The sequence below is a fragment of the Lindgomyces ingoldianus genome (genome assembly GCF_010093535.1).
Source record: "Lindgomyces ingoldianus strain ATCC 200398 unplaced genomic scaffold BDR25scaffold_1, whole genome shotgun sequence".
NCBI lineage: Eukaryota > Fungi > Ascomycota > Dothideomycetes > Pleosporales > Lindgomycetaceae > Lindgomyces > Lindgomyces ingoldianus.
The window spans coordinates 602,373-627,565 of record NW_022985162.1 but is presented as its reverse complement, the minus strand read 5'-3'; the positions used below and the strand labels follow the sequence as shown (position 1 = coordinate 627,565).

The window sequence follows — 25,193 nt, the reverse complement described above, 5'->3', positions numbered from 1 at the left end:
GCCACGGTTAAGAATTCAAGTGCATGTCACAACCCTGCGGGGGCTTATAGTACTCACAATTTCCACTTTCTTTTAAAAGAACGTCTCGTTTTCAAATTTGAACCGGGTGAAGGAGGCGTCACGTGACCCAATCCTAAAAGGAACTTTGGACCTGATTACAAGTATATCGCAGGAATCGTTGCTGGATGTTCCTTAATATGCCATAAGCGACACCATGCTCCGCGTAGCCCATGTACTTCATAGTATGAAACTATGCGAACACTGTCAATCAAGGCAATAGTATCAAATATTATAACGTATATTCTTTTTACGTGTTTGAAGTGTAGAAATTGCAATTTGGCAGGGCTCGCTATGTTGGTCCCTAGTTGTAGGATGCGGTGAGGCAGCTGCTCTGCCTGACACGCTTTCCTTGAAGCAAAGAGTAGTCCGTTTCCATTTAGTCACTCTTGTCGGCTACCCACGCCGCTTGCTTTGTTGATCTGACTTCAGCCCATACAGTTTCTCCGTTGGCCGTTTTGAGGTAAGCTAGACGTCCACCAAACGACTCCGAGACTCACATCGCTCTTCAACCACGACAATCTCCAAGCCCTCATCTCCAGCTGGTAAAACCAAACTTTACGTTGAGGCAGAAGAGGATAGGAGGAGGATGACTAAAAGAGCTTGAGGCGTCAGGCATACAGCGCCCGCCCTTGAGGCATGTAGACACTTCAAAATGGGAACCTCAGCGAGTGGAAAGTAGTTCAAGATGAGTCGTTGGAATTAAGAACAGAAAACGTATGAGACTGTTGGTCATATGCAATCCAGCGATTGAACTAAAGCAAAGTTAGAAATGAAATGGGGAACAAATCTCACTACTCACAGTAGACAGGTGGTGGCCAAGGTGAAGAATGCGCTCCGTTCTGGATTTGATTGTGGACGCAAGCTCCAAGTAACGTTCTTCCTCATCATGCTCTCGGGCAAACCAGTTCTCGGGGAAATACGATTGGCTCCAAATTTGTCCACGGATGAGATAATCTTCGGGTAAGGGTTGATTGTCAGCTTGATCGGTTGGGAAGATCGGTCCAGTGATGAGTTGTTCGGGCCGTTCAGACTTGAGTAACGTATTCAGAAAGATTGTAATTTCGGACCAAGGAGCGTGATTAATGAGGTGGGCAACGTATTTAATCGAGGCAAAACTGGAAAGGAACGAGAGCAAAACATGGATATGGGGAAGAACATTCTTATCACCAATGCGTCGTAGGACTAGCGACAGTGTGGAAAAAGTCAGTAGATAGGCCCGAGAGAAAGTGAAATCGTTTGAAAGGATATCAAGTTTGGCAGGCACTTCAGCCTCGGTGATGCATGGTATTGTCGAGTCGTGATCAACAGGAGACGAGGACCTGCTTAAGTCGTCGTCTGAAGGCGTTGATGATCGGCTTGAAGTCCGACTCCGCATAAGCTGCTTGGCGTGAAGTTCGAGAATAAGGCGGAGGATGGAATCATCGGAACCATAATCGAAAAGCCCAGAGATGTTTGTGACGGCAATGTATACTCCTTGCTCTTTCCATTTTGCAGTAACACGACCAATGTGGTTATCCAGCTGGCTTTGGAACGCGAATCGAGCATCCTCGAAAGTCTCAGGCGTTAACTTCTCAAAGAGAACGCCATGCGCCTGAATGAAACTAGTATCGATCGGCAAAGCGTGTGAATAAGATGTAGTAGGGCGACCAAGGATTGGATCTAGGAGTGTTAAGATTGACTCACGGGCGCTGGGGAAAGGTTTGACGCAGGTTAGAGATCTCGCATAATAGTACAACTGCTGGAGGGCGTTGGGACGAGCAAGGATCGCCAGGTGATGATATAATCGACCAACGGATGGATTTTTGTCAGCGGCCTTGCTATACCAAGACCGAGCAACGCCAGCCCATGTCTCACGGTCGCGGATATCTTCGTCTTCAATTGCCATGCGATATCGGCCTAAATCGCCAAGGCATTCAATCCAAGTATCTTCAAATGCTGGTACAGTTTCGTAAAGAAGGGCCATCATTTGATATGCGAGGTATATGAAAGCTAGCATGTAGTCAATACTTTCAGGAAGCCTACGGCGTAACAACTCCAAGAATGAATGGATACCATGTTTCCACATGCGGGCTGGCATTGAGTACTTGGAGGCCAAACGTCGAAGAGCAGGAGAGGCTGAGGGATGTTGTGATGCGAGAAAGAAGTCATGATGTTCGTGCAAGAGCGTTCTATGGAGAGCGATAAGAGCCTGCCAATGGTCGGTAGCGAGCTTAGAGCTGGGGTCAGCATCCGAATCCGACACCGCTGCCGCTTGGGCTCTGTCAACGTGGATGCATTTGGTCTCCACCATTGTCAAGCCAGCGTAGATGGATTTAACTTCTGAGGCAAGTTGCTCCTGAGAGATTGGTCGAGAGTCTGGCTGGAGGAGCAGGCCGGGATAGCGTGCGTCATATCGTTGAATATCGATAAGCCCCGGCGGTTGGCGCTGTGGCTGAGGAGAATGATATTGAGATTTGGGACTGAATGATTTGGGGGCAGAACCTCGATGTGGTAGTTGGGGATGGGGACTTGAAGTACGGCCTTGTTGGATCGGCTGGAACTGTGATCGATTCGCTTCCACACTCCATTCACTTGGTGGATCGGGGGTCGAAGTACCTTTGGTTACTTTGCTTGGGTCAAACAGCCTTGGGTCAGCTATTTTAGAGCGGGTTTGCTCAGAGATCATAGTTTGTGGGATGTTCCCGGAATAATCAGGATCATATATCTCTGTGTGTCCTGGTACTTTTCCACGACGAGCATTGAAATCAGACTCAGCAGGTCTCTTCTTGCCTGAGTAAGGAGACTGGCGTCCCTTTGCAGTCTCGACTAGGGAGAGATTGGTGAGGTCAGGAGTAGTAGACCCACCACCAGCGGTAGCTTCCGACACCTGTTCAGTCACAGCCCTTCTACAATACAGTCAGAACATGCTGACAAAGGGCATTTGTACACGTGACTCTATCACTTACATCTGCAGAGCCGCATCTTTCACTTGGCTACGGGCTTTCGTGGGAGTTCCGAGTGATTCTACGGTAGATCTGTGCTCCAAGGTCGCATGATCCCATAGCTGGTCAATGTTGTGGAATATTCTTCCTTGGTGGCTACAGTATGGGCAGGGTAAGCTCTCAGATTTGGAGACATCGATCTTTGGCTGAGTTCTCAGTGCATTGATGTAGCGTGTGGGGGATTCCACATTACTAGTCATGTTGATGACCACGAGCCGCAAGACGATTCCCGTTGATATTTCAAAGGACGGCGAAGTCGACGTATGTCCAGCGATGAGTAGCAATTGGACGATGAGTGGCGCAAGCTTCGTATTCGGAATCCAAGGCTCTGGCTGACAGATTGCATTTGCCAAGCTTTTTTGCAGCCTTAAGCGAGTAGCAAAATCTGCTTCTCTCAGACTGACAACAACGTGTCTATTGGCTCGCTAGCGCAATGCGCGATAAATGGGCGAGGGAATGTGGGGGCCAGATTTGTGAACAGAACGGTTGGAAAGGAGTTTCCGGTGAAAGAGTTGAATTCCACGCTGAACGGGGTACATCTAGTGGGAGAGAAGCTAGCTGTAGCCGGGTGCATTCAAAAGAAATGTACAAGAGGATGATTCTGGTAATGTAGTGTTGGTCTGTAGGAGGCTGCAGTCGTATGAGGAGCAATGACGGAAAGAAGTCCACCTTTTGAAATACCCTTGGAGCCTCAAAGCGGTGCGTAAATTTGCGAACCGTAGGCAACGGGTCACTGCATTCGTGTGGTCACAGCCTGCATCAAGGGATCGCTTCCATTTCCGCCTCTTAGGCAGCAGTGGGGTCATTACCACAAGAGCCTCCACGACCGCAATCTATCGTCCCCACTTATCGAACCAATAGTAGCGATAAGCCATGCAGTCTCCCGATCTCAGCCAAAAACCTCTTTGCCTCCTTTCGCCTTCTGAGTGGTTGTGATGCTCGCGGCGACCAGTTTCCGGCTTGCTGACCCCTCACCGGCTCCAGCCCCCACAGGCTCCATCATTAAATATTCAATGTGTTCCGTCCAGCCTTCAGTCCTTTCAGCTTGTCACGCCTTATTTGATCATGGGTCTGTCTTGTTTTGAGCAACTTGGGCCTCACCATCTGAACGGAGACAATGAGAGGGCATTGACCAGCTGCCTTAGGAGGCTGCGTTCAAGCACACAGTCATTCCGGTATTCCAGGCAGCCTCCTCAAACGCCTTTCCAGAATTTCACAACGCTCCCAAGGCCAGGTGCGCTCACTCTGGAGGAATTGGTACTAAATGTGGAACAGGAGGTCGTGCTCGCTTCCCTTTGCGTTTTACATCAACCCGCAAACTTTCATCGCAGATCACAAAATGCAGACCACAAAATGCAGACGATCCCCCTGCACCAAAAACGGACCGCTCACAGGTCAGAACCACCGTTTCACGGTCTTCAAGGCTTCAGGACTTCATGGCTTAACGGAATGCGACTCGGCCTTTGAGAAATGCTTCGGCCCTTGCGGGGCTGTACGGTTTGAGACTGCTGGCACCTGCCTGGGTCATTATCTTTCGGGGAGAGGTAGTAAAAGCTAGCACCCCATCCCAAGCCCGAGACGCGTCGCATTAACAATGCACGATGGTGCTTTGTGGAGGGCCGAAACTATTGCAGGATACTCCTGATAGAACTATCCACTATTTCCTAACTACCGGATATACGTGGCATACAAAAGCCTGGGTTTTGTTGTTTGGAAGCCCAAGATGCACGCAGTACGTGTCAGGGCAAGGTCCCCTGACAAAGATTCAGCGTATCGCATCGGTCCACCGTCATGAATCATTTTTGACAACGGTCACCATGGTGCACAAATTGGTTGATGAGGTAATACTGTCACCCAACATGTCTATGACACTGCGGCAGTCTAGATTTGGTTACGGCGCAATGCGCACACCCTTCCTGGATTGCTAGGGGCGATATAACGTGCTACGTGATGCTAAGTAAGTGCTCATCTGCATTGTAGCTTCACTATTGGCCGTTTGACATTAAATCTTAATGGAAAATTAGGGGCTTGGGTAACTACAATATGAATCTAAGGAGCATGGGAACTAGATAAATTAATATCGGTAGAACGCAAGGCCCTTTCCGCGATGAGCTGTTGAGAACGACTGAGGCAGGCTGAAGAAAAATCATTTCATTCCCGAAGAATATCACATAGACGCTTCCGCTTCCACGGCCTGGCTCTAACCCCGACATCTCCATATGCTCTCCCAAAGCACAAATGTATAATGTGTAGCACAGAGCTGGCAATTCCGAACGGAAGTGGTTGCTGCAGGTCTCAATCCAACAAGTGCTATTGAACTCGTGGCATCATTCTGACGGTCATCATGCCCCGTTCTTAGGAAGGGCGTATGCGGGTTTCCATGCATTAATTGCACAACGCCCTCTGATACTTATGTTTGAGGGTGTGCAGTAACATGGGCATTGGATTGCTTGAATTTTGAACTTCCGAAGAGAAGGCAGCTGTCGAATTCGGAGCGACGCTCTACATGGTTCTGTAATGAGCCCGGTGGCATATCTTTAGACATCTTCCAGCCTTTTGGTTTAAAGTTGGCCTTGAGATATGGGGCGATGCTGATTGTGCATTCATTTTCTCTTGTCGCGGACTTAAAGTGGTTGCCTTGCCCGGGCGATCCTCTAATACAGATAACAAGACATCAACAAAAGAGGACCAATAAGCTTTTGGCTTCACTGTAATATGAAGGCGATGATCCACCATAAACAATTGGACCTTAGCCAGTGACACGTATTGGAAGGCAACAAGGCAACCTCGCCCGGCGCTACGACTTTCCAATATGGCTCTGTATTCGAGCAAGTGTCAGATGTTAAACTCCGGTTCAACTCCTAGTCCTGTAGAGCACCCCGCATTTTACTACCCCAAGGATGTGGTACGAGGCGCGGGGTTTCTTAGGCACATGGGGCTTGCATATGTTTCCGCAAACAGCGAATATCTTTTGATAGACGAATCACACTTCAGCTAAAGTTCTGCTTTGTGTGAGTTGGGGGAGAATCAGGCTGACCTGGCTGAAGGAGTAAGGGGCAGGCAAAGAAGAAGACATAAGGCGGGGCGTCAAGGGCAAGGCGAGGCTTCGGGGCACAAACAGGGTTCATCCAAAGCAGCAAGAAGGGATTATTCGGTGAAACTAGGAATGGCAAGTGGTGTGACGACGCTGAAAACTGAGCCCATATCTGCCGAGAAGGCAAAGAAGACTTGATGGCATGATTCTGTGAGAGCTTGGAACAGATGGAGCACTACCAGTGGATGCTAGTTGCAGCTTCAAACCGGCAGCAAACTCGATATAGCCATACTTTCTAACGAATTGGAGACAATGGCTGGGAGTAGCACTCTCCCCCAGGCGATCTCTTAGCCATACTGAAAGCCGCTAATTATTAGGAGTTCCTCCGTCTTAAGAGAGAGTTAAATAGGAGAAGCACTGCTTGAGCTAAGTAGCAGCAATTCTCCGTGCCTTGAGTTTGGGAGGGCATATCTTTTGCGCTGCGCTCTGACTTTGGCCATGTATCGGAACTTAAGCCTAGTTCAATTCGCCTTCTATGATAATCTAGATGCTACTGCCTATATTCTTAGCACAGCGTATCAACCTTCATTGCCATACGTTGGATTCTCATAGGGAACTGCCCAGGCATTCGCTACACTGTCGATTCATCCCACGCCCCAATGATGAAGTTAGTGAAGAAGCAAGAATGGAGGAAGCACTGCATGGCACGAAGCCAAAGAAGAGACACGAGGATATGCGGTCATCTTTTGCATACTCGTGATCTTCAGACTCACTTGGAAGTAATCATGCTGTTTAGGCAACTGCTATCGTGGTTCTCCGGGATTGGTTTACTGTTTATTACCAAGTTCGAGCAGGACTGCCGCAAATCTTAGGACAGCTCAAGTTTTTTTTAATTACCTAGGTAGCCCTACAAGACTCACAATCGTCTTGGAATGTATTGTACATACGAACTAAGTCCTATTCCCTAGCGGCTTTCCTGCAATTAGGAGGAGCCCAGAAAGCAAGAAACGTCTCCAAGATATGAGGGAGAATGGAGATTAACGTCAGCATCTTTATGGAACACCCACAGTTAGGCTCGGCAGTTAATGCCCGCCGACTCCCGACGCCTGTCAACGTCATGAAGTAACTCCAATTCGCAAGGCACGACCAACTGGAATTCAGCAACGTCTGTCGAGCGCACAGTTAACAGATAGCGGCTTCAATGCTGCGAATCACACCAGAAGACCCTGTCAATTTATTCCTGTCGCAAACAAGCCCCTTCCGAGCTCATTTGTAAGCTGAGGTGCGAAACCCCGAGCCCAAGCTTAGACTACATCCGTGTCTTCGACGTACTCAACTTCACCTTCGAGTTCCTTATCTGATCTTTGTCTGATCTCAGTGTAGAAAACACTACCTAAGTGAATACCAACAATGCTATCACGGCCCTGACGATAAATCGCGATTCCCCACTATCCGCTACGTCCTCTAGGAGACGCTTCGAGAGTGTGCAGTGTATCTGAGGCTTCACAACATCATGGACTCGAACGACGCCCTGTTTGTAGCCGAAGCCGAAGTCGATCAGAAGCTACGTGCGCGAAACAGAGGCGGTGCCTCCAAAACACGCGTCCTTCACGACCAACCGACCAAGTCCGGCGATAGCTCCCTTGCGCTGCACGGCGATAATGAGGATGTTCCACTACTTAGTGACGGGGGGAGTAGTCGGAGAGATAGCATTGAGAGCGATAATGAAAGCTCGCCGCCGGAATGGTTCGGGACCGTTGAACTTCAAGGCCTTCCCTGGTGGAACAGGCCTTCGGTATGTGCGCTGTATTACTGAGGGGTGGCATTGAGCTAATGGACGCTGGGCAGATATTTTGGCTACTGCCGCCATTTCTGCTCTCCACCATAGCGTTTGGTGGCATTGTTGTCCCCAAGCTGAACTTGATCCTGACTTTGATTTGTAAAGACTATTATGCAGACAAGTCTATCGATTCGGGGCCTATGGCTCTTGGGGACAAGAGTTCACGATGCAGGACAGACGAGGTATCTTCGCGCGTATCCCTGTTCCTCCTTTACGGTTCCCTCTGCTCCGGGTTACTGTCGGCCATTACAAGCCCCAAACTCGGTGCCCTCTCGGATCGATATGGACGGAAGAAGATATTGGCCTTGACAACATGTGGGATGCTTGTGGGAGAGATTCTGACCATCCTAGCCGCCAAATACCCTGAGTCTGTCGACTTGAATTGGATTCTAGTCGGTTATGCCCTAGACGGCCTGTGTGGCTCTTTCATTGTCGGCATGGCGCTCGCGCATTCTTACGCTACGGGCAAGTCGAACTCCCCTCTTGCTTTGGCTATCTAACTTTGTGCAGATTGCACGCCCCCTCAGAAACGGAACATAGCGTTTGCCTATTTCCATGCATGTCTCTTCACTGGTATCGCCATTGGACCCATCCTTGCGGGCTATATCATTAAGAAGACCGGATCCGTGTTGTTAGTATTTTACATCGCTTTAGTCTGCCATCTTATTTTCATCATTTTCCTTCTATTTTGTATCCCCGAATCACTCTCTAAATCCCGTCAAGAAGCCGCTCGGGAGAAACATCGTCAAGAGATGGAGCGTCTCGGCCCCGCATCGGATTGGATCAATCAGTTACGAACTGTGAACCTGTTTCGGCCTCTCAAGATCCTCTATCCAACAGGGCCTGGCTCCAGCCCTGCTGTCCGTCGAAACCTTTTGCTCCTAGCTGCTACGGACACTGTTGTGTTCAGCGTGGCTATGGGCGCCATGGGGGTGACAGTAATCTATCTCAACATTCAATTCGGCTGGGATGACTATGAGTCTAGCAAATATGTCTCGATTGTCAACAGCTGCCGGGTCTTTTGTCTCATGGCAGTGCTCCCAGCCATCACACGGCTCGTCCGTGGCAAAGAAGGCACCTATCGGCAGCGAAACTCGGGATCCGACCGCTTTGATCTATACGTCATCCGAGTTGCAATATTTTTTGATATGCTTGGATACTTAGGTTTTTCGCTTTCGCGAGACGGCCGCCTCTTTATCCTATCCGGTGCCGTTGCCTCGATTGGTGGTATTGGCTCACCAACTCTTGGGTCTGCGTTAACCAAGCATGTGCCACCGGACAGAACAGGTCAACTGCTTGGTGCTACAGGGCTTTTGCATGCCTTTGCGAGGGTCATAGGTCCAACGATTTTCAACGGGATTTATAGTGCTACGGTTAGCAAGTTCAGGCAGACTGTCTTTGTTTGTTTGGCGGGTACTTTTGGGCTGGCTTTTGTGTGCAGTTGGCTTGTGAAGCCGCATGGTTAGTGCTTCCCAAACTATATCTGATGAAGGCGCTTCTGACCGAACACCAGTCTACCTTGAGGACTTCGAGCCAGACGGATTTCCCAGAACGGGCACCACTCCGGTTGAGGAAGATGGTATAGTTGGATGATTTGCATGTTTACTATACTTTCTACCTGCTTGATCGCATTTTCTAGTTTTCTGGAATGATTTGGCTACATCCACGTGGCATTATTTTGGTACTACTTTCGGCGCTCAATCTGCTTTGTTTTGAGCCAAAGTATACAGGAAGATGTTAGGTTCTCGGGCAGCAAACTTTCCTCTGCATAAGATACGAATCACGACTTCCTTGGGTGTAGATAAGGTTTTAAGGCTTTTACATATGAATAACTTCCTCCAAGAATCTACCTAGAGTTGTAAGAACAATAGCTAGTTAATCCAATGTATCTTTTGCAACTGTATCCCGGCCCTCAGATCATACGCCAGATATTTAGTTCTCACTGGTACAAGTTCATCACTGTGAAATATATGGAACGATGTGTTCCTTGAATAGACCATTTATATCCCTCTGTTGGGGGTCAAATTCAAGAATAGAAGAAAGAGAGCACTCGGTAAGTGGAAAGAAAGAAAAGGATATGCGCGGAGTCAATAATCCATCGTAAACCTCTTCAACATCAAGTAAGCGAAACCCGATTTTATCATGTGCGAAAGAAGCCAGAGGATGAACGGAGTAGAATCACATAATATAACGATAGCGCACGACTTGAGTAGGTTGAATGTCATGCTTCCGAAAGACGAGCCCTAACACGATGAATTCAGTTTCAGCACCCTAGGTAGCCCGGAGGACTCGCCTAGTGAGTTGCAATTTTCAATATTAAGAAATATCTTATCTATTACATGCTATCGAGAATTAGTATGCCAAATCAACCCGTATCACAGATCACATCTTCACTAAGAGTCTCTTCCTCACGCCACAGTAAGGTGAGTACAACCAGTCCGCACACCGACTTTCCGCATCTCGACCCTAGATTGCCCGTAGTATTCCAACGCCCTAAGACCTGAAACGACAACCGGAATCCCCCATCGGAGATGGTATAGCCCCATCAAAGGTACCCAGCGAAAGCCGCTGTTACCCACTTCCATATCTGCTCCCGACGGAATGTCAACTTGGCTGAGAAGACTCTACTTCTGCAACCGTATCAATAGCCGGCCCGCTTTACAACGTAATGGCTTCTGTTGTAACCACACCCATTTGCCTTGCCTCCTATATGGCTACGACTATCAGATGCCTAAATAAGCAACTAATCCCAGTGTTTGCCTCCCACGCCACCCGTGTACCTCTAGTATAACTCTGCACCGGACTTCGGTTCTACAGCGCCCTCTTATGAACAGATAGAGAGTTTGAGCCACCGCACAGACAGATTTTGTATGGGGGAAAAAATCGATTTGCATGGACGCTGACGGGCGCCATATCAGTGTCTTTCGAGAATCACAACGTGATTATGTCGTGCATTCATGACGTAAACTGAGGCTGAGGGAGGAGAGGTGAGAAAATTCGTTTTTATGGGTTTGCCTTGTTCAGGCGATGTTTACTTTTTTTGTGTCGACCTCAAGGCTGAGGTTAACACACTCTAAAGGAGAAGAAATAAACGCAGCTGGAATAGCGGTAACACCATTAATATTAAGGCAACAAGACCACAAGAAAAAGAAGTCTATTGGCACTATTCAAGAGACATCCATGACAAATTATGTCAGAGAATAGAATCCACGCTCCCAATCATGCAGTAAAGTTGCACGGATTATATGTAGTATTACAATTTCCTCTCCAACCGCGAAAGCAGCTGTCAACCGGCCTCACGGAAACTCGATGCTACCACTGGGGAAGTTCCAGCTGCTCTACGTCCTGGTAACAGGCTTCTGCTCACCAGCAATATCCGCCTCTTGGTAGTAGAAGTTCTCCTCCGGGATTCGCCCCCTCAGAAACTCGGGTTCCGAGCCGCGGACGTAGATGTCCTCAAATAAAATCTTGGGGGTTGGGTCTGGTGGGGGCATTTTCTCAGCTTCGGCGACCTCAGCGTCGACGTTGGAGCGGGCTTCCTTGTCGATTGTCTTAAGTTCGTCTTCAGAGACGACGCCCCAATCAAGGAGTTTCTGCTTTAATCCTGCAATAGGATCGTTGGTGCTGCGCATGCGCTGGATCTCTTCGCGAGTCTGGTTTCAAGATTAGTGATAAAAAGAGGCCTGGAACGGCCTGATGACTTACTCGGTAGGTAGTGCCAGGATCAGACATGGAGTGGCCTCCGTAGCGGTATGTGACATATTCATAGACGAGAGGACCTTTGCCTTGAGCACACCATTCCTTGCCGTACTTGACAGCAGCCTTCACAGCGAGGACATCCATGCCGTTGATCTTGAGGCCAGGGATGTATTGGCCACGCTTGTAGTAGTCGGTGAGCGCAGCGGCACGGTTTGCGGCAGTACCCATTCCGTACTTGTTGTCTGGCGAAGCATATTAGCAACGAGAGAAAGGGGTTGGTGTGGTGGATACGTACTCTCGCAGCCAAAGATAATAGGCAAGTTCCACAGCTTAGCCATGTTGAAGGCTTCAAAGACTTGTCCCTGGTTCGAAGCGCCGTCGCCGTACAGGGCAAGTGTGACGCTGTTCTTGTTCTCGTAGTGGTTTGCGAAGGCAATGCCGGCGCCAACAGGGACCTGGGCGCCGACGATGCCGTTGCCGCCATAGAAACCGGGAGCGAACATATGCATCGACCCGCCCTTGCCATACGCAATACCCTCTCTCCGGCCGAGCAGTTCCCCGATGATTGACTTGACGGTACCTCCGCGCATCAGGGCGAAGCCGTGGCAGCGGTATGCCGTGATGAGGTGGTCCGTCTTCTCGATGGCGTGCTCGATGCCGACAGCGACGGCTTCCTGGCCGGTGGACAAGTGGCAGAAGCCCCGGATCTTCTTCTCCTTGTAGAGCCTGTCGGCGGCCATCTCCATGCGCCTAACAATGGACATATCAGAACCCTATTTGACAGTGTGGCAATCGGGGAAAGGGTAGCGCATACCGTACAGCGACCATGTCGTAGTACATCTGCTTCAGCTCGGCCTTGGTGGTGTCGAGCGTGTATGGCGGCGGGTCGAGCTCATACGTCTCGAAGCTCTCGTCAGAGAGGCGGATTTCGAAGGGCTTGTCATCCTCCTGCGCACCGTCAATCATCCAATCTCACCAATTGCAAGCAAGAGGGGAGTGTTATACCTTCGGAACGGCCTCCTTGTCCGCGTGCGATGATGCCGCATCAGTGGTGACGGTTCGGAAGGCAGGTCGAGCTGCAGGAACGAAGACATTGCGCCTCAACGGCGACGCAATGCTCCTCCGAATTGTCCGCGAGAGCATTTTGACGAAGAAACGGGGAAGAAGAACGGGATAAGAGAGCGGAGATGGAGCAGACGCCGGGGAGAAGAGGGTGAGAGACGTTGGGTCAGCTTTCAAGCAAAACAATTTGGCGTTGAGCTTCCGGCCAGCTTCGGACACTTTGACCTCCCGGCTTCCCCAAAGCCCGATCTCAACACTTCCGTCCCGACTGTTGATGGCTTTCAGAATACAAGTCAACTGTTGAACACTTTATACAGACAGAGTATGATGTTTTCTATCTTTCCCGATACAATTGAACCTTGCAACGAGATGGTTAGATTGGTAATCACGTGACAAGTACTTTCCTCAAGTGCTTGAAGCATGTGGCTCTTCAAATCAGCAAGTGAAGTACAATAATGTACATAATCTAGTACAGCCCACTCCATATTTTCATTCTTTCATCCAGCCCTCGCTCCCACTACAGATGCCTCGCCTGCCCTGCGAAGAACTTCTTCTGCTCCAGACACCGCTCACTCACGCATCCAGGACACCGCAACTGCATTTGAGGGCTACAAGCCGATCCGCTCTCGAGGTGGGCTTTGGCAATATCAGCGAGCGCGCTAATGAATACTGGGTTGCCATTTAAGCTCTCCACACGCTTGACGCCTTCATGACCCTCTGCTGTTTCTCCAATAATCTCCTTGTCCAGCTCGTACAGGGTTTCGATGTGGTCGCTTGTGAACGCAATAGGGATCAAGATGATGTCTGTCTGCCCTTTCTTCATGAGCGACTCTACAGTGTCGACCGTTTGAGCGCCTAGCCAAGGCTGCGGGCCAACCTGCGACTGCCAGACGAGGCGGTAAGGATGCTTCATGCCAATGCGATGCATGACAGCGTGAACAGTAGCCCCCACTTCCGCGGGGTATGGGTCGCCGCGATTGACCACGGACATGGGCAAACTGTGGGCGGAGAACAGCAGAACGACGTTATCCCTGCGGTCCTCGGGGTAAGTGGCCAGCGTTTCCTCGATGTTTTTTGCGAAAGCATCCACAAGTCCCGGATGCACAGGCCATCGGTCGATGACGCTCCACTTGATGGCGCCCTCAGGATTGACTTCCCCGGTCGCACGCTTCCCTTCCAGCCTGTTCCGCCACTTCCAAAGCTCGTTGAGAGATGATCCGGTCGTCGAGCACGAATATTGGGGGTACTGGGTGAAGGCCACGGCCCTGCCACCTTTGCCAGCCCCGAACCCATCTTGCAGCAATTGCTCGTACATGTGTTCGGTCAATGGGTTGGCGTATCGGAAGGCAACATAGGGCTTGTGAGGCGCCGTTTCGGGTGATGTGTGGTCGAGAATCTTGCACATTTCAGCGGCTTGGAACTCGGACCATTTGCGAATGGGAGAGCCGCCACCGATTTCTGCATATTGTTTCTGGATCTTCGGAGTACGCCGGCGCGCAATGAGAGGTCCTATGTAGTTCTGAAGACGCCCGAGGGGTATCAGGTCGGCATCGGCCTGGAGGAGTTAGTTGGGCATGTATGATATGGGGTGGAATGCATACGAAGAGTCTACTAAGGAAATCGCCGACTTCGTCTGTTGTGGAAGGACCTCCCATGTTCATGAAGACCATGGCAGTTGGGCCCTTAGAGCCAGTAGCATTCTGCGTGACTGGTGGCACAGGCGGAACAGCCGTGGCATTCCCTCTTCGCCATTGCGGAGCGTGCTGCGACCATGCCGAGGTGGGGGAAGCAAAGGAAAGCGTCGACGATGGCTGGTGGCAGGCGCGGATGAGAGGGGCGCGCAACGCCATTTCAGAAGGGATGCCAGATGGAAGGAGGGCTTTCACGAAGTCATGGAGGTAGAGCCGTGAAAGAGGCCAGACCTCTAAAGTGAATAATGGGCCTGGGGGAAAAGAAGAAACCAATGGCGCACAGGTTGATGACAGCATTGAGCATCTCACATTAGGCGACGCCAGCCGAGTCGCCGACGAGCACTTCCAGTAGCTGCCACCAGGCACGTGAGGTCGCGAGCGGCCGGGCGCGGGGGACGCGCGAAGACCTCGCCAGACAGGGCTTCTGCCTGACTCGCCTCGTCTTCCCCGTCACTCACCACCACACCCACCGCGACGCTCGCCGCGACGACGATACAATACGCAATGGCAGATCTAGCTCACGACAACCGGCCCGGAGACGACGAGGGCGAAGAGGAGGAGGTCGACGATGCTAGCTACAAGACCATCAAGGATGCGGTGCTGTTCGCCATCGATGTCAGCCCGAGCATGCTACAGCGGCCACCCCCCTCAGACGACAAGAAGGCCGACCGCGACTCCCCCACGTCGGCCGCCCTTAAATGCGCCTACCAGCTGATGCAACAGCGCATCATCTCAAATCCGACCGACATGATGGGCATCCTCCTGTTCGGAACAGAGAAGACGCATCTCGCAGACGGCGACAACACATTTCCGCACTGCTATCTCCTCTCGGACCTCGACGTGCCGTCTGCAAACGACGTCAAGCAGCTGAGGAGCCTGGTCGAGAACGAGGAAGAGGCGGCGGCGCTGCTCCGGCCAGCAGATGAGCCCACCAGCATAGCAGCAGTGCTGTTCTGCGCGATCCAGATATTCACGACCAAAGCCCCCAACTTCTCATCGCGGCGGCTGTTCCTCGTGACCGACAACGACAACCCCGCAAAGATCAAGCAGGACAAAGACACAGCCATAACACGCGCTCGGGACCTGTACGACCTCGGATGCACCATTGACCTCTTCCCCATCTCAAGACCCGGTCACGGTTTTGACAGGTCCAAATTCTACGATGACCTCGTCTACCCTTCCTCACCCTCGGACCCAGATGCGCCCGCTTCCTTGCCTTCTGCCACCAAGGTCGCCAAAAGTGGTGATGGCATATCCCTCCTACAGCAACTCATCTCATCCATCAACTCGAAAGCAACCCCGAGAAGGGCATTGTTTAGTCTTCCCTTCGAGATCGGACCCGGTTTACGAATCGGTGTGAAGGGTTTCATCATTATAAAGCGCCAGGAGCACGTGAAGTCCTGCTACGTCTGGGTCGGGGGCGAGAAAGTTCAAATCGTCGCCAGCTCCACCTCACATCTGGCCGACGACACTGCTCGCGTCGTTGAGAAGACAGAGTTGCGAAAGGCATACAAGTTTGGAGGGGATACCATTACATTTACTCCTGAAGAATTTACACAAATACGACAATGCTTTGGGGATCCGGTCATACGCATCATTGGTTTCAAGCCAATTTCATCACTCCCAATTTGGGCCAATACTGGAAAGGCGACCTTCATCTACCCGTCCGAGTCAGACTACGTTGGTTCCACGAGAGTCTTCTCCGCCCTCCAGCAGAAACTCATTAACAGCAAGAAAATGGCAGTCGCCTGGTTTATCGCCCGCCGGAATGCGGCGCCTGTCATTACCGCCATCATTCCTGGAGAGGAGAAATATGATGAGGACGGAGAACAAATCATGCCTCCAGGGCTGTGGCTCATCCCACTTCCGTTCGTCGATGATATCAGGCAGTGCCCCGAGCAGGCCGATAACATCAAGACAACCGAAGAGCTGACTGACATTATGCGAAAGGTTATCGAGCAGTTGCAGCTCCCCAAAGGCGTTTATAACCCTTCAAAATATCCTAATCCTGGTAAGCGTCTTTTAACATTGGTTCCGTACATTGTTGACCGTAGCCCAGATTTGCAATGGTTTTACCGGATCCTCCAAGCTATGGCTCTGGAAGAAGAGGTACCCGAGAAAGCGGATGATAAGACGATTCCCAAATACAAACAGATTGATAAAGTACGCTCTTTCCCCTATTTAATTCACCTATCTCCTGGTGCCCCATAAGTCGGCCGATCTGATTAAATGAAATTAACAATCCCTACTAGCGAACCCGCGGGTACCTCGCCCAGTTCGGCCAAGAGTTTGATGAAGAACATAAGCGCCAAACACGAGGTAAACTGAAATCTTCTGCTGCCCCTCCAAAGAAGCGTGCCGCTACTTCATCAGCTCCCATCGAAGACTCAAAACCATCGAAGCGAATAAAGACAGAACCACAGGCGAATGGCAACGGAGGCGGGATGACGGACGAGGACATGGCGGCTCTTAGTGACCGCGGAAATATTAGTAAGGTATGTTGTAAAAATGCTTTGCGTCCCTGATTGAAGCTTGAAACTGACAGTATCATGATAGCAATCAGTTGGTGCGTTGAAAGAGTTTTTGAAGGCGCGAAAGCAGCCAGTGGCAGGAAAGAAGATCGAGCTCATTGAGCGCGTGCAGCAGTATCTTGAATCGAAGGGACTTTAATGGAGGGCCTGCGCGAGCATATATAGGAAGGGTACATCTAAGGGGCCGGCGTTTACAGGCAAAAGATGCGTGTATATTAGTGGGATGATTTCATAACCGCATGGCTCTTTCAAGAGGGTATCTCAGTCATATCGATAGTGAACTTCAAAATATCCTCATATATACTTCATCGTCTTCCGAATTATGATCTCCTGTTCTGGCCTCTTCTCCAGTCCATGTCACTTACATCCTCAAGGTAAGCACAATCTAAAGATGATTTTGAAGCTTCCCACCTTTACGCAAATCTCTAGGTCCTTCCCCCTTCCCCTTATTAAAGATGTGAATGTTTCTCGAACAACTCTAAATACAAGGTCTTCATAACGGGGTTTCTGAGACTTCTTCTACAGTTAAAGAACCGCCACGGTCTCTATTCCTCATCACACACAGCTGCAGTTTTGGATTATTTTAGATTTTCTTTTCGTGGACGCTGATGCATGATAAACCGAGACCATACGCGAGAGAAGACTCGAATTAGTGAGAGGATTTGGGGTGGAGGTGATCTGCAGGATCACGATCTAAATCTAAAGTATACTCTCATGGTTCAAGGAAGCCATGAAGCTATGATAACGAGGTATTTACATGTAATCGTGAAACATACGGGTATACGTAGATATTCTCCCGTGTGGAGCTATCATATACAGAAAGATGGTCAAAGTAACCATACTCAGTGCTGATCTTCCATACCTGCACCTGCATTTTGAAACCCGAACCAAAAGAGAATCCGTCCATCCATAAAAAGCCTCTAGCGTCCATTCATGAATATGTGCGGCGCGTAGAAACCAAAAACCAAAAACCGCTCAATTGAAAGCTAGAGTCAGTGGGGGTACGATCCTATTTCAGGCCTCAGACCCATGGTTGCGGAGGAGTCCGTACCTGGCTCTCGCCATCGCCATCGTTCCTCCAGCTCTTAAACGCCCGGGCAGGAATCTTCAACTCGAACATACGATCGATCTCCCCGATCGTCCTTCCCTTCATCTCAGGAATTAAGAACCAACTAACCACCACACCCAGAATACAAGATCCGACGTACGTGAAGCCAACTTTGCCGCGGAGGTTGCCTGCATCTGGGTTGAAAACATAGGGTAGTACGATGCCCGAGACGGCGCTGGTGAATGCAGAGACAAACCAGCCGATTCCCTGGGTTTGGGCTCGCAGTTGAAGAGAGGAGGTTTCGGCTGCGACGGCGAAGGAGGCTGGCCATACGCCGACACCGCAGACGATGATTACAAGCATCATTGATACAGCAGTCCACCTGCGCAGTGCGGTCAGTTTTGCATCAAGGAATACAAGCTTTCAGCGGTCTTACCACACAACAGCACCGCTGTGGAAACAATTGGCGATACCGTTAGATAGCCATAGGGCAGCGGCAACGGACAAGGAAATATTGATGAGTGGTCTTCGCCCGACTCGTGACATAGCCCAGACACTAACTCCGTTTGCTATTAATCCGAGAACGATTCCAAGGATGAGGAATAAAACACTGGAGTCCGCGCCCATACCGACGATCTGGAGAAAGTAGCTGGCTTTCCCAAGCAGCGGAAGCCCAAAAATAGAAGTCAGTGAGTTTGCCCACATGACGATGAAAGTACGGAGGAGGTTGCGCTTGTGGAAACACTCGGCGAAGGAAGCTTTGTTGAGCTGCTCCTCGTGTTCGATGTCCCTCCGAATCTTTTCGACATTGGCTTTGGTGTCAACGCCTAGAGGGTCAAGGCGGGCCTGGCTGTTCAATGCTTTGTCCATTTGCCTCTTGCGCACATAGTAGGCTGGGGATTCAGGAATGAACAGTGCTACAACGATTGGGACGAAGGAGAACGGCCATTGGGAACCAAAAGCTACCGTGTAGCCCTTGCCTTTGTTGAGGCTACCAAAGATGACGAGCGCACCGGTCAATTGGCCGAGAAGCGTGAAAACGGGGAAGAAGGCCATGCCTGAGCCTCGCAAGACGGGGGGCAGAATCTCCGACATGTATGTTTGCGTAGCTGCCATGACTGCACCGATTGAGAAACCCTGGAAAAGTTTCCCGGCAAAGAAACAGCCACGGCGACCGTCGATATCTGCTGGGAGATACGAGACAAACATGATGGCGACTGAGACGGCGGAAAGGAGGCTGCAACTGGCGAGCGCGAGGCGGCGACCAATTCTATCTTGCAGCCAGCCTCCGGCCAGTGAACCACACATAGCGCCGATGGGGCTTGAAACATTCCAGAGGGCAAGCCATGAAGAGGGGAGGATCCATTTGTCGTCGAGTTTTCTGCCAAAGTCTTTCCTGATTTCGTCAGTATACGAATGTCCTGGAATACAGAAGTGGAATTGTGGGAAGGTTGCAAAACCCAAAGATCAACAGGATTAAGTATAAACATAGGTCAAGCATTAGGGAATGGGACGAAACGGGAAACATAAAACGTACTGGAAGCCAGGCATTCCAGAGACGGTGCCGACGACGACATTGTCATAGCCATACAGCAGAATGGCAGAGGTCAAGGCAAATGTGTATCCCACAACCTTGCGATACTTCTTAATGTTCTGCCATAGGGTTCGGCTCGCGTCGCTAGTTTCGCTGCTGAAGGAGTCGTGAGACGTGACTTCGGTGATCTCCTCGACATCGGTCTTGTCAAGTCGGTCATTTTCGCGCGCCATGACGGCAGTTGCTGCTGCCACCGGGGCAAAGGGTGCAGTTGGACAAGCGTTGAAGGCTTCGGAGAGCGACCAGGACACAGGACAGAGTGAGCAGCGCCGTCGAATATTATGTAGAATCTGCCAAGGGAAGTTGCACCTGGCGGCAATAAAGGGTGCGAATCAGATCGCGGGTAGATTCATGAAACTCAGCCATGGGGAAGGTGATCTGCGAGGGATCGGGGAATGTGCCATCGCACGGTCGGAGTCGGGTTTCAATCTCAGACCTGCCCTCTTGGAGCTGTATTTATCGCTGCCCGAGCCAGTAAAAATGGGCCCCTGATACTCCAGCTGCTGCATCCAACGCGGAATTAAAATCTCACACCGTGCACGGAACGCCTCGTTTCCTCATTTGGCGAGCGTGATATGCATGTCCATAGATAGCCCCTCACTTGCGCCCCACAAACTCCTTGCAATGCAGAACACTGGAAAAGAATAATCGGTCCTACACAGAATGTGCATCATGATGAGAGGGCATTTGCTCGAGGAAACTCTGCACTGCGCCACCAACGTTCTCCAGGTCCAGGAGAAACGTATCATGCCCGAACAGGCTCTTCTCCTCACCCAACTCAATATACGTCACATCCTTATTCCCTGCACGCTGAAGCGTCTCCGCGATTTCACGTTGCTGCCAGGCGGGGAATAAGATGTCGCTTGCGACGCCGAGCACTAGAGCTGGAGTATTTGCGAGAGGTTTCAATCCTGCTACTAGATCTTGAGGCGGATGACGAGGATCAAGAGCCGCCTCAGCCTCACCATTGACAGCCGCATCTGCAGGCTGCTCTATCTCTTCGTAAGGCTGATCGGGAAGAGTGAGATTGCACAGGTCGCCGTTTGCGCTAGTCTCAATGGCCTCACCATCCATGAAAGCCTGCAGTTTGCTAGTATTCTCCTGGCGTAACTTGTTGATACGGCTGCGGTGCTCTTGTCCAAGATCGAAGAGATCCATAGCTTTGGAAACGTACAGAAGACTGTTTGGGTCGTACTCCAAACACCATTTCTCTCCTGCGTGGTCGAGATATGTCTCAATGAGGAAATCCGGGCATAGGGCCGGGGGGCGCGAAGGATCCGCGCGACGACGCCCGAAACGCTGCTCCCATTCCGGCCCGCTTCGGTACGTGACGGTTGCGATTTCACGAGCTAGCTTCATGCCGCCGTGTGGAGGTATCCGATCGTAATAAAATCCCCGAGACCAATTTGGGTCCATCATAAGCACTAAAACGAGCGGTCAGTAAAAGCCGAGGTAGCCCCCTAATGGCGGAGACTTGCCTTGGCGCTGCGTATGCCTCATGGCAATGCTATATGGATGGCTGCGCGCGCACCCACTGATGCTGACGATGCGACCGACGCGTTCATTGAACAGAACGCCAGCCGCAAGACTTTGCATGCCACCCATGCTAGACCCGACGCTTGCGTAAAGCTTCTCGATCCCGAGCCCATCTAGGAGTCGGAACTGGGCGCGAACCATGTCTTCCATGGTGAGTATCGGAAATCTCGTTGCATACCGCTCACCGTTTCCTGGGTCAACGGAAGAAGGCCCTGTAGAGCCATAGCAACCCCCAACGACGTTGGTGCATATGACGAAGTACTTATCCGTATCAAGAGGCTTCCCAGAACCGATGAATTTCTCCCACCACCCAGGCTTTGGATTTGTTGCGGTACTGTGTGCATGGCTTGATGCCGACAGGCCAGTGTGTAGTAGGATTGCATTGCTTCTCTCTAAATTCAGAATGCCCCATGTCTCATACGCAATGTCAAACTCGGGCAGTATACCACCCCAGTCAAGAAGCAGAGGCTGTCTAGAGTGGAAGTTGAGGTGGCTGCCAGTAGTGTATGAAGGCTCTGGGCCGGAGAGAGAACGGCGGGAGAGTGAAGCGGATCGGGATTCAACGGCGTCGAGACAAGGGAAGGACAACGCGGGATTTGTAGACTCGTAAATTTGGGACTCTGGCTTAAACTCTGGCTGAACTGCAGCAGACTGAGCCTTGCGCGGGGCCTGCAGATGAAGCTTTCGGGAAGCCTGGTTCGACTGGCGTCTGGCCCCTACATATGGGATAGCCCAAGATGAGCGCAATGGTGTAAATGTTCCCAGTGGTCGGTGAAGTGAAGGTCGCGCAATAGCAACCAGTCTACGGGGGAGGCTCATAGTCGCTGTTTGTGTTGACGTTGGATCCGTCACACCGTTGTAGGAGAGAGAGGGTAGAGGTACACAGAGACAGCATGATGACGCTATTGATTCTCCACATTATTAACATATCGTTTGTTGTTTCCTAATCCTAAGGTGAGGCACTCTGGGTCGGGCCTTCGTCAAGTGCCGTTCTGATAAAATGAGCATATTCTGAGTTTTCCATAAATACGCTTACGCTAGCCAACTTTGATTGGTTAACACACCAGCTTGTGCTGACATACTCCCTCTTAGCATTCACATTTCGTGTGTTCTTACCTGCTGCCACTGAAACGTGGTAATATCACGCCTTAGCACGTGCTTGAAGATCTTCGGTTTTGGATTCTTTTCCAGAAAGTTGTCTTTTTCGCTCAAGATCGTTTCGGCGATCATGGGAGCTCAGAGGCAATTCAGTCTCGAGGTCAGTACGGAATCTTGTAATTTGAGATATCGCGACATATTTGGTGGAACGAACGTCCAGCTGACTAAGCGGCTCTTGCTGATCCTCAACACCAAGACTCCCATCACCAATTTCTCTCTAAACCTTCGTGACTCTCAAAGTGAACTCGCCTTCAAGCTTCTTCCATAGAAAGTACATGAAATACGGAAACATGGAAACCGGAATACTGGGGTGCATCACAGTTATTTGCCGTTTTCCGGGAAGTGTATATTAGCTCGGCATAGAATTGCTTGCGCTTTCGTTCTGCCTGCTCACTATTCATGTTTGTGCGCTTCGCCTAGATACTTTATGTCAGGCAGCGAACCTGTCGTACGGCCCGGGTTCCGATATCGTTTTAATCTATTCACAGGCACTCCATAACGTCAAACATCGCTCGTTTGATCTCATCCACACAACAATAGAATCTCAACCCCGCTTTTCACTCCCTCTGAGTGAGTGGCGTATTTAAGCTTTGACGTCTCCCGTATAGGCTCTCCAATTGAAATCGAACCCTGGAATGTAACCCGTGGCTGCGCCTACATGGACATCCCGGGTTGCCACACGCATGACAAGTCACTTGCCAGGTAATATAGAATAGCCCGGATCTAGGTGGGCAAGAAAACTCCATTGGAGCAAAATCGCCTAGGTTTCCTCCTATTCGGCTTGCGCAGCCTTAGGTCCACAGCAATTTCGGCAACCCGCTAGCAAACCAGGTCACGTATTTGCTCAACCTGGTAATGAAGGGAGCCTTGTCCCATGATGGCGCATCTTCACACAATGACTGAGACTAGATGGGCAAGATTTGTCCGTCACTCGAGGATCAGGCTTATACTGGTGGTTAATATATTTATGGCAAGATAGAGGTTAGATGGGTTGAGGTATAAAGGTCAAGGTAGCAGGACGGGAGACCTGAGCTGGCCAACTGTGCATACTGAATCTCCACCATCATGAAGTCATTCACTGCCTTTGCGTTTGCTTCACTTACGTTTTTGAACACCGCCAATGCCCATTGTACGTTCCTCCTTTTCTTCCCTCTATGCTCCCTATGACCTTGAGCCTTACATGTTGGTGTATATGATGGACACCCTTGTATATCTGGATAGAATAGTACATCGTTTTGGTGCCCTTCTTGTTTCAGGAATAGGATATTAGGACCTGGTTGACTCTCTGCAATATGTAACGGTCTGGACTGCACCGCCATGATATAAATCCCGCCCTTTCCAGTATCTCAATTCTTGATTAGATACTCTCACATCGATTTCTTTCCATACTTCCAGGACTAACACACTAACGTTGTAAATTAGATATCTTCGAGTACCTGACCGCAAACGGGGTCAAGGGTTCGGCATATCAGAACGTCCGAAAGAACACCAACTACAACTCCCCCGTAACCGATCTGGCCTCGAACGATCTCCGGTGCAATGTCGGTGGAGGCTCAAGCGATGGCACGACTACAGTATCAGTTGCTGCAGGTTCATCCGTCACGTTTACAGCAGACACAGCTGTCTACCATCAAGGACCTGTCTCTTTGTAAGCAACCCAGATTCGTGGTTGGACAAGGTGGCTAATGATCTCCAGTTACATGACCAAGGTTGACGACGCAACTAAGGCAGACGGGAGCACTAACTGGTTCAAGATCAAGGAAATTGGGCCAATCTTTCCTGGAGGTACCTGGGACTTGGAGCTTAGCTACAGCGTCCCGATTCCATCTTGCGTTGCCCCAGGAGACTACCTCCTTCGAATTGAGCAGTTGGCTATCCACAATCCCTACCCCGGCGGTATACCGCAATTCTATATTTCATGTGGGCAATTAAAGGTCACCGGTAGCGGTTCGAAGACGTTCAGCGGTGTCAAGATCCCAGGTCACGTGAAAGTAACGGACCCAGGCTACACAGCGAACATCTACAACAACTTCAGCAACTATACCGTACCTGGTCCCGCTGTCAGTACGTGCTAAGTGGCGTGAGAGAGGCCTTTTCGATCCACTATATGCTAGCATCTGCTACACTGCCGCTAGTAACATGTAGATGGCTGAAGGAATAAGACATCTGCTGTAGTCCTGCTGTCACTTAGGGCTAGCGTATTCCGTCCCATTTGCCAGCATGAAATAGGGGCTTGAGGGCATTGATTCCTGGTAGGACAAGGAACCCTTCGATGTACATATTTTGCAAAAAAAAAATCAACTTGGCATGAAAGTTCGAGAACATGTTTATGTAGGAAAGTTCTTTTATTCGCCTAGAAAGCGGTCCCTGGCCGTCGGACAATTTACCACGCCGCTTCGTAATTGACCAACTCAGGGGAGCTTTCCATGGGCCCTTGAAAAAGCAACGATGACGTGATAATCTGGTCTGCTCACTCAACAACGGTGAATTGTCAGCCTGAATGTACGTGGTGGAGTTCAAGGCGTGAAACAAGTGTGCCACAGAAGGGGCTGGACCTGCAGTTCAAGAACAGGAGGAAGTTTGAAGATGAGGTGCTATAAATGGAAACATAGAGGGTTTCTTTACAGCATCTAGAGGGGCAGGAGCGGGCGTGCAAGTCATACGGCGACAGTCTCAAACATCTCGCCGTGCAGTAGTATATTCGATAGAGCAACAGACGGGGTATGTGCGCGCAGGGGTGTAGGAGGAGGAATCGAGCAGCAAAGGTCGCGTGCAGGGCCACCGAACGCCTCTTGTCTCTCTGCCAGACTTGGCGCCGGGGCCAACCGCCAGCCGCTGAACAACCTTCAGTACAATCTCCAATCTTACCTCTCTCTCTCCCATTGTCACCCGCCCGCAGCCATCACCGCGCTCCTCGCTGCACTACCCTCCGCGCTCGACACACCTACTTCCAACCCCC

The 25,193-nt window shown here is 50.5% G+C and overlaps 10 protein-coding genes across 10 annotated transcripts; 4 read left to right on the top strand and 6 right to left on the bottom strand.

The window, feature by feature from the left end:
• Positions 1 to 740: 740 nt before the first annotated feature.
• Positions 741 to 3,241, bottom strand: BDR25DRAFT_320839 (uncharacterized protein; the record flags this gene model as incomplete). Its single annotated transcript, XM_033691933.1, has 4 exons — positions 741 to 812; positions 860 to 2,541; positions 2,623 to 2,945; positions 3,006 to 3,241. 4 exons carry the CDS (start codon positions 3,239 to 3,241, stop codon positions 741 to 743), a joined length of 2,313 nt encoding a protein of 770 aa, XP_033554423.1.
• A 450-nt stretch (positions 3,242 to 3,691) lies between these two features.
• BDR25DRAFT_347911 (uncharacterized protein) lies at positions 3,692 to 5,054 on the top strand (the record flags this gene model as incomplete). The annotated part of the gene is made up of 10 exons (XM_033694339.1): positions 3,692 to 3,740; positions 3,795 to 3,879; positions 3,903 to 3,967; positions 3,994 to 4,447; positions 4,510 to 4,564; positions 4,620 to 4,652; positions 4,690 to 4,779; positions 4,811 to 4,890; positions 4,922 to 4,988; positions 5,022 to 5,054. 10 exons carry the CDS (start codon positions 3,692 to 3,694, stop codon positions 5,052 to 5,054), a joined length of 1,011 nt encoding a protein of 336 aa, XP_033554422.1.
• A 23-nt stretch (positions 5,055 to 5,077) lies between these two features.
• Positions 5,078 to 7,020, bottom strand: BDR25DRAFT_347910 (uncharacterized protein; the record flags this gene model as incomplete). Its single annotated transcript, XM_033694338.1, has 14 exons — positions 5,078 to 5,263; positions 5,317 to 5,373; positions 5,476 to 5,678; positions 5,721 to 5,749; positions 5,790 to 5,902; positions 5,932 to 5,979; positions 6,031 to 6,078; positions 6,116 to 6,268; positions 6,301 to 6,441; positions 6,494 to 6,591; positions 6,659 to 6,711; positions 6,784 to 6,878; positions 6,917 to 6,942; positions 6,996 to 7,020. The coding sequence occupies 14 exons, from the start codon at positions 7,018 to 7,020 to the stop codon at positions 5,078 to 5,080; spliced, it is 1,275 nt and encodes a 424-aa protein (XP_033554421.1).
• Positions 7,021 to 7,406: 386 nt separating this feature from the next.
• On the top strand, positions 7,407 to 9,782 carry BDR25DRAFT_299472 (tetracycline-efflux transporter-like protein). The gene is made up of 4 exons (XM_033689163.1): positions 7,407 to 7,870; positions 7,924 to 8,380; positions 8,426 to 9,376; positions 9,429 to 9,782. The coding sequence occupies exons 1-4, from the start codon at positions 7,589 to 7,591 to the stop codon at positions 9,506 to 9,508; spliced, it is 1,770 nt and encodes a 589-aa protein (XP_033554420.1). The 5' UTR covers positions 7,407 to 7,588; the 3' UTR covers positions 9,509 to 9,782.
• Positions 9,783 to 11,053: 1,271 nt separating this feature from the next.
• On the bottom strand, positions 11,054 to 12,774 carry BDR25DRAFT_299468 (uncharacterized protein). Its single transcript, XM_033689162.1, has 5 exons — positions 12,620 to 12,774; positions 12,429 to 12,562; positions 11,910 to 12,364; positions 11,621 to 11,856; positions 11,054 to 11,568 (listed from the first exon to the last, which is right to left on the bottom strand). The coding sequence occupies exons 1-5, from the start codon at positions 12,755 to 12,757 to the stop codon at positions 11,254 to 11,256; spliced, it is 1,278 nt and encodes a 425-aa protein (XP_033554419.1). The 5' UTR covers positions 12,758 to 12,774; the 3' UTR covers positions 11,054 to 11,253.
• A 419-nt stretch (positions 12,775 to 13,193) lies between these two features.
• On the bottom strand, positions 13,194 to 14,526 carry BDR25DRAFT_205914 (ferrochelatase-domain-containing protein; the record flags this gene model as incomplete). The annotated part of the gene is made up of 2 exons (XM_033684474.1): positions 13,194 to 14,231; positions 14,278 to 14,526. The coding sequence occupies 2 exons, from the start codon at positions 14,524 to 14,526 to the stop codon at positions 13,194 to 13,196; spliced, it is 1,287 nt and encodes a 428-aa protein (XP_033554418.1).
• Positions 14,527 to 14,822: 296 nt separating this feature from the next.
• On the top strand, positions 14,823 to 17,173 carry BDR25DRAFT_274816 (Ku DNA-binding complex, Ku70 subunit). The gene is made up of 4 exons (XM_033687437.1): positions 14,823 to 16,378; positions 16,427 to 16,530; positions 16,620 to 16,862; positions 16,924 to 17,173. Exons 1-4 carry the CDS (start codon positions 14,872 to 14,874, stop codon positions 17,035 to 17,037), a joined length of 1,968 nt encoding a protein of 655 aa, XP_033554417.1. The 5' UTR covers positions 14,823 to 14,871; the 3' UTR covers positions 17,038 to 17,173.
• A 661-nt stretch (positions 17,174 to 17,834) lies between these two features.
• On the bottom strand, positions 17,835 to 19,953 carry BDR25DRAFT_2154 (MFS general substrate transporter). The gene is made up of 3 exons (XM_033684839.1): positions 19,484 to 19,953; positions 18,383 to 19,342; positions 17,835 to 18,328 (listed from the first exon to the last, which is right to left on the bottom strand). Exons 1-3 carry the CDS (start codon positions 19,711 to 19,713, stop codon positions 17,920 to 17,922), a joined length of 1,599 nt encoding a protein of 532 aa, XP_033554416.1. The 5' UTR covers positions 19,714 to 19,953; the 3' UTR covers positions 17,835 to 17,919.
• Positions 19,954 to 20,194: 241 nt separating this feature from the next.
• Positions 20,195 to 21,895, bottom strand: BDR25DRAFT_320833 (homoserine acetyltransferase; the record flags this gene model as incomplete). Its single annotated transcript, XM_033691932.1, has 2 exons — positions 20,195 to 20,964; positions 21,019 to 21,895. 2 exons carry the CDS (start codon positions 21,893 to 21,895, stop codon positions 20,195 to 20,197), a joined length of 1,647 nt encoding a protein of 548 aa, XP_033554415.1.
• Positions 21,896 to 23,299: 1,404 nt separating this feature from the next.
• BDR25DRAFT_364432 (uncharacterized protein) lies at positions 23,300 to 24,379 on the top strand (the record flags this gene model as incomplete). Its single annotated transcript, XM_033696846.1, has 3 exons — positions 23,300 to 23,363; positions 23,657 to 23,882; positions 23,931 to 24,379. 3 exons carry the CDS (start codon positions 23,300 to 23,302, stop codon positions 24,307 to 24,309), a joined length of 669 nt encoding a protein of 222 aa, XP_033554414.1. The 3' UTR covers positions 24,310 to 24,379.
• Between the last annotated feature and the right edge of the window lie 814 nt (positions 24,380 to 25,193).

Coding starts and splice junctions, on each gene's coding strand:
- BDR25DRAFT_299472 (XM_033689163.1), top strand. CDS start 7,589: ATGGACTCGAACGACGCCCTGTTTGTAGCCGAAGCCGAAGTCGATCAG. Junction 8,381..8,425: donor CGCGCATTCTTACGCTACGG/GCAAGTCGAACT, acceptor AACTTTGTGCAG/ATTGCACGCCCCCTCAGAAA. Junction 9,377..9,428: donor TTGGCTTGTGAAGCCGCATG/GTTAGTGCTTCC, acceptor ACCGAACACCAG/TCTACCTTGAGGACTTCGAG.
- BDR25DRAFT_299468 (XM_033689162.1), bottom strand. CDS start 12,757: ATGCTCTCGCGGACAATTCGGAGGAGCATTGCGTCGCCGTTGAGGCGC. Junction 12,365..12,428: donor TACGACATGGTCGCTGTACG/GTATGCGCTACC, acceptor GTCCATTGTTAG/GCGCATGGAGATGGCCGCCG. Junction 11,857..11,909: donor TATTATCTTTGGCTGCGAGA/GTACGTATCCAC, acceptor ATGCTTCGCCAG/ACAACAAGTACGGAATGGGT.
- BDR25DRAFT_274816 (XM_033687437.1), top strand. CDS start 14,872: ATGGCAGATCTAGCTCACGACAACCGGCCCGGAGACGACGAGGGCGAA. Junction 16,379..16,426: donor TTCAAAATATCCTAATCCTG/GTAAGCGTCTTT, acceptor ACCGTAGCCCAG/ATTTGCAATGGTTTTACCGG. Junction 16,531..16,619: donor AATACAAACAGATTGATAAA/GTACGCTCTTTC, acceptor AATCCCTACTAG/CGAACCCGCGGGTACCTCGC.
- BDR25DRAFT_2154 (XM_033684839.1), bottom strand. CDS start 19,713: ATGGCGCGCGAAAATGACCGACTTGACAAGACCGATGTCGAGGAGATC. Junction 19,343..19,483: donor TCTGGAATGCCTGGCTTCCA/GTACGTTTTATG, acceptor TGACGAAATCAG/GAAAGACTTTGGCAGAAAAC. Junction 18,329..18,382: donor CACAGCGGTGCTGTTGTGTG/GTAAGACCGCTG, acceptor CGCACTGCGCAG/GTGGACTGCTGTATCAATGA.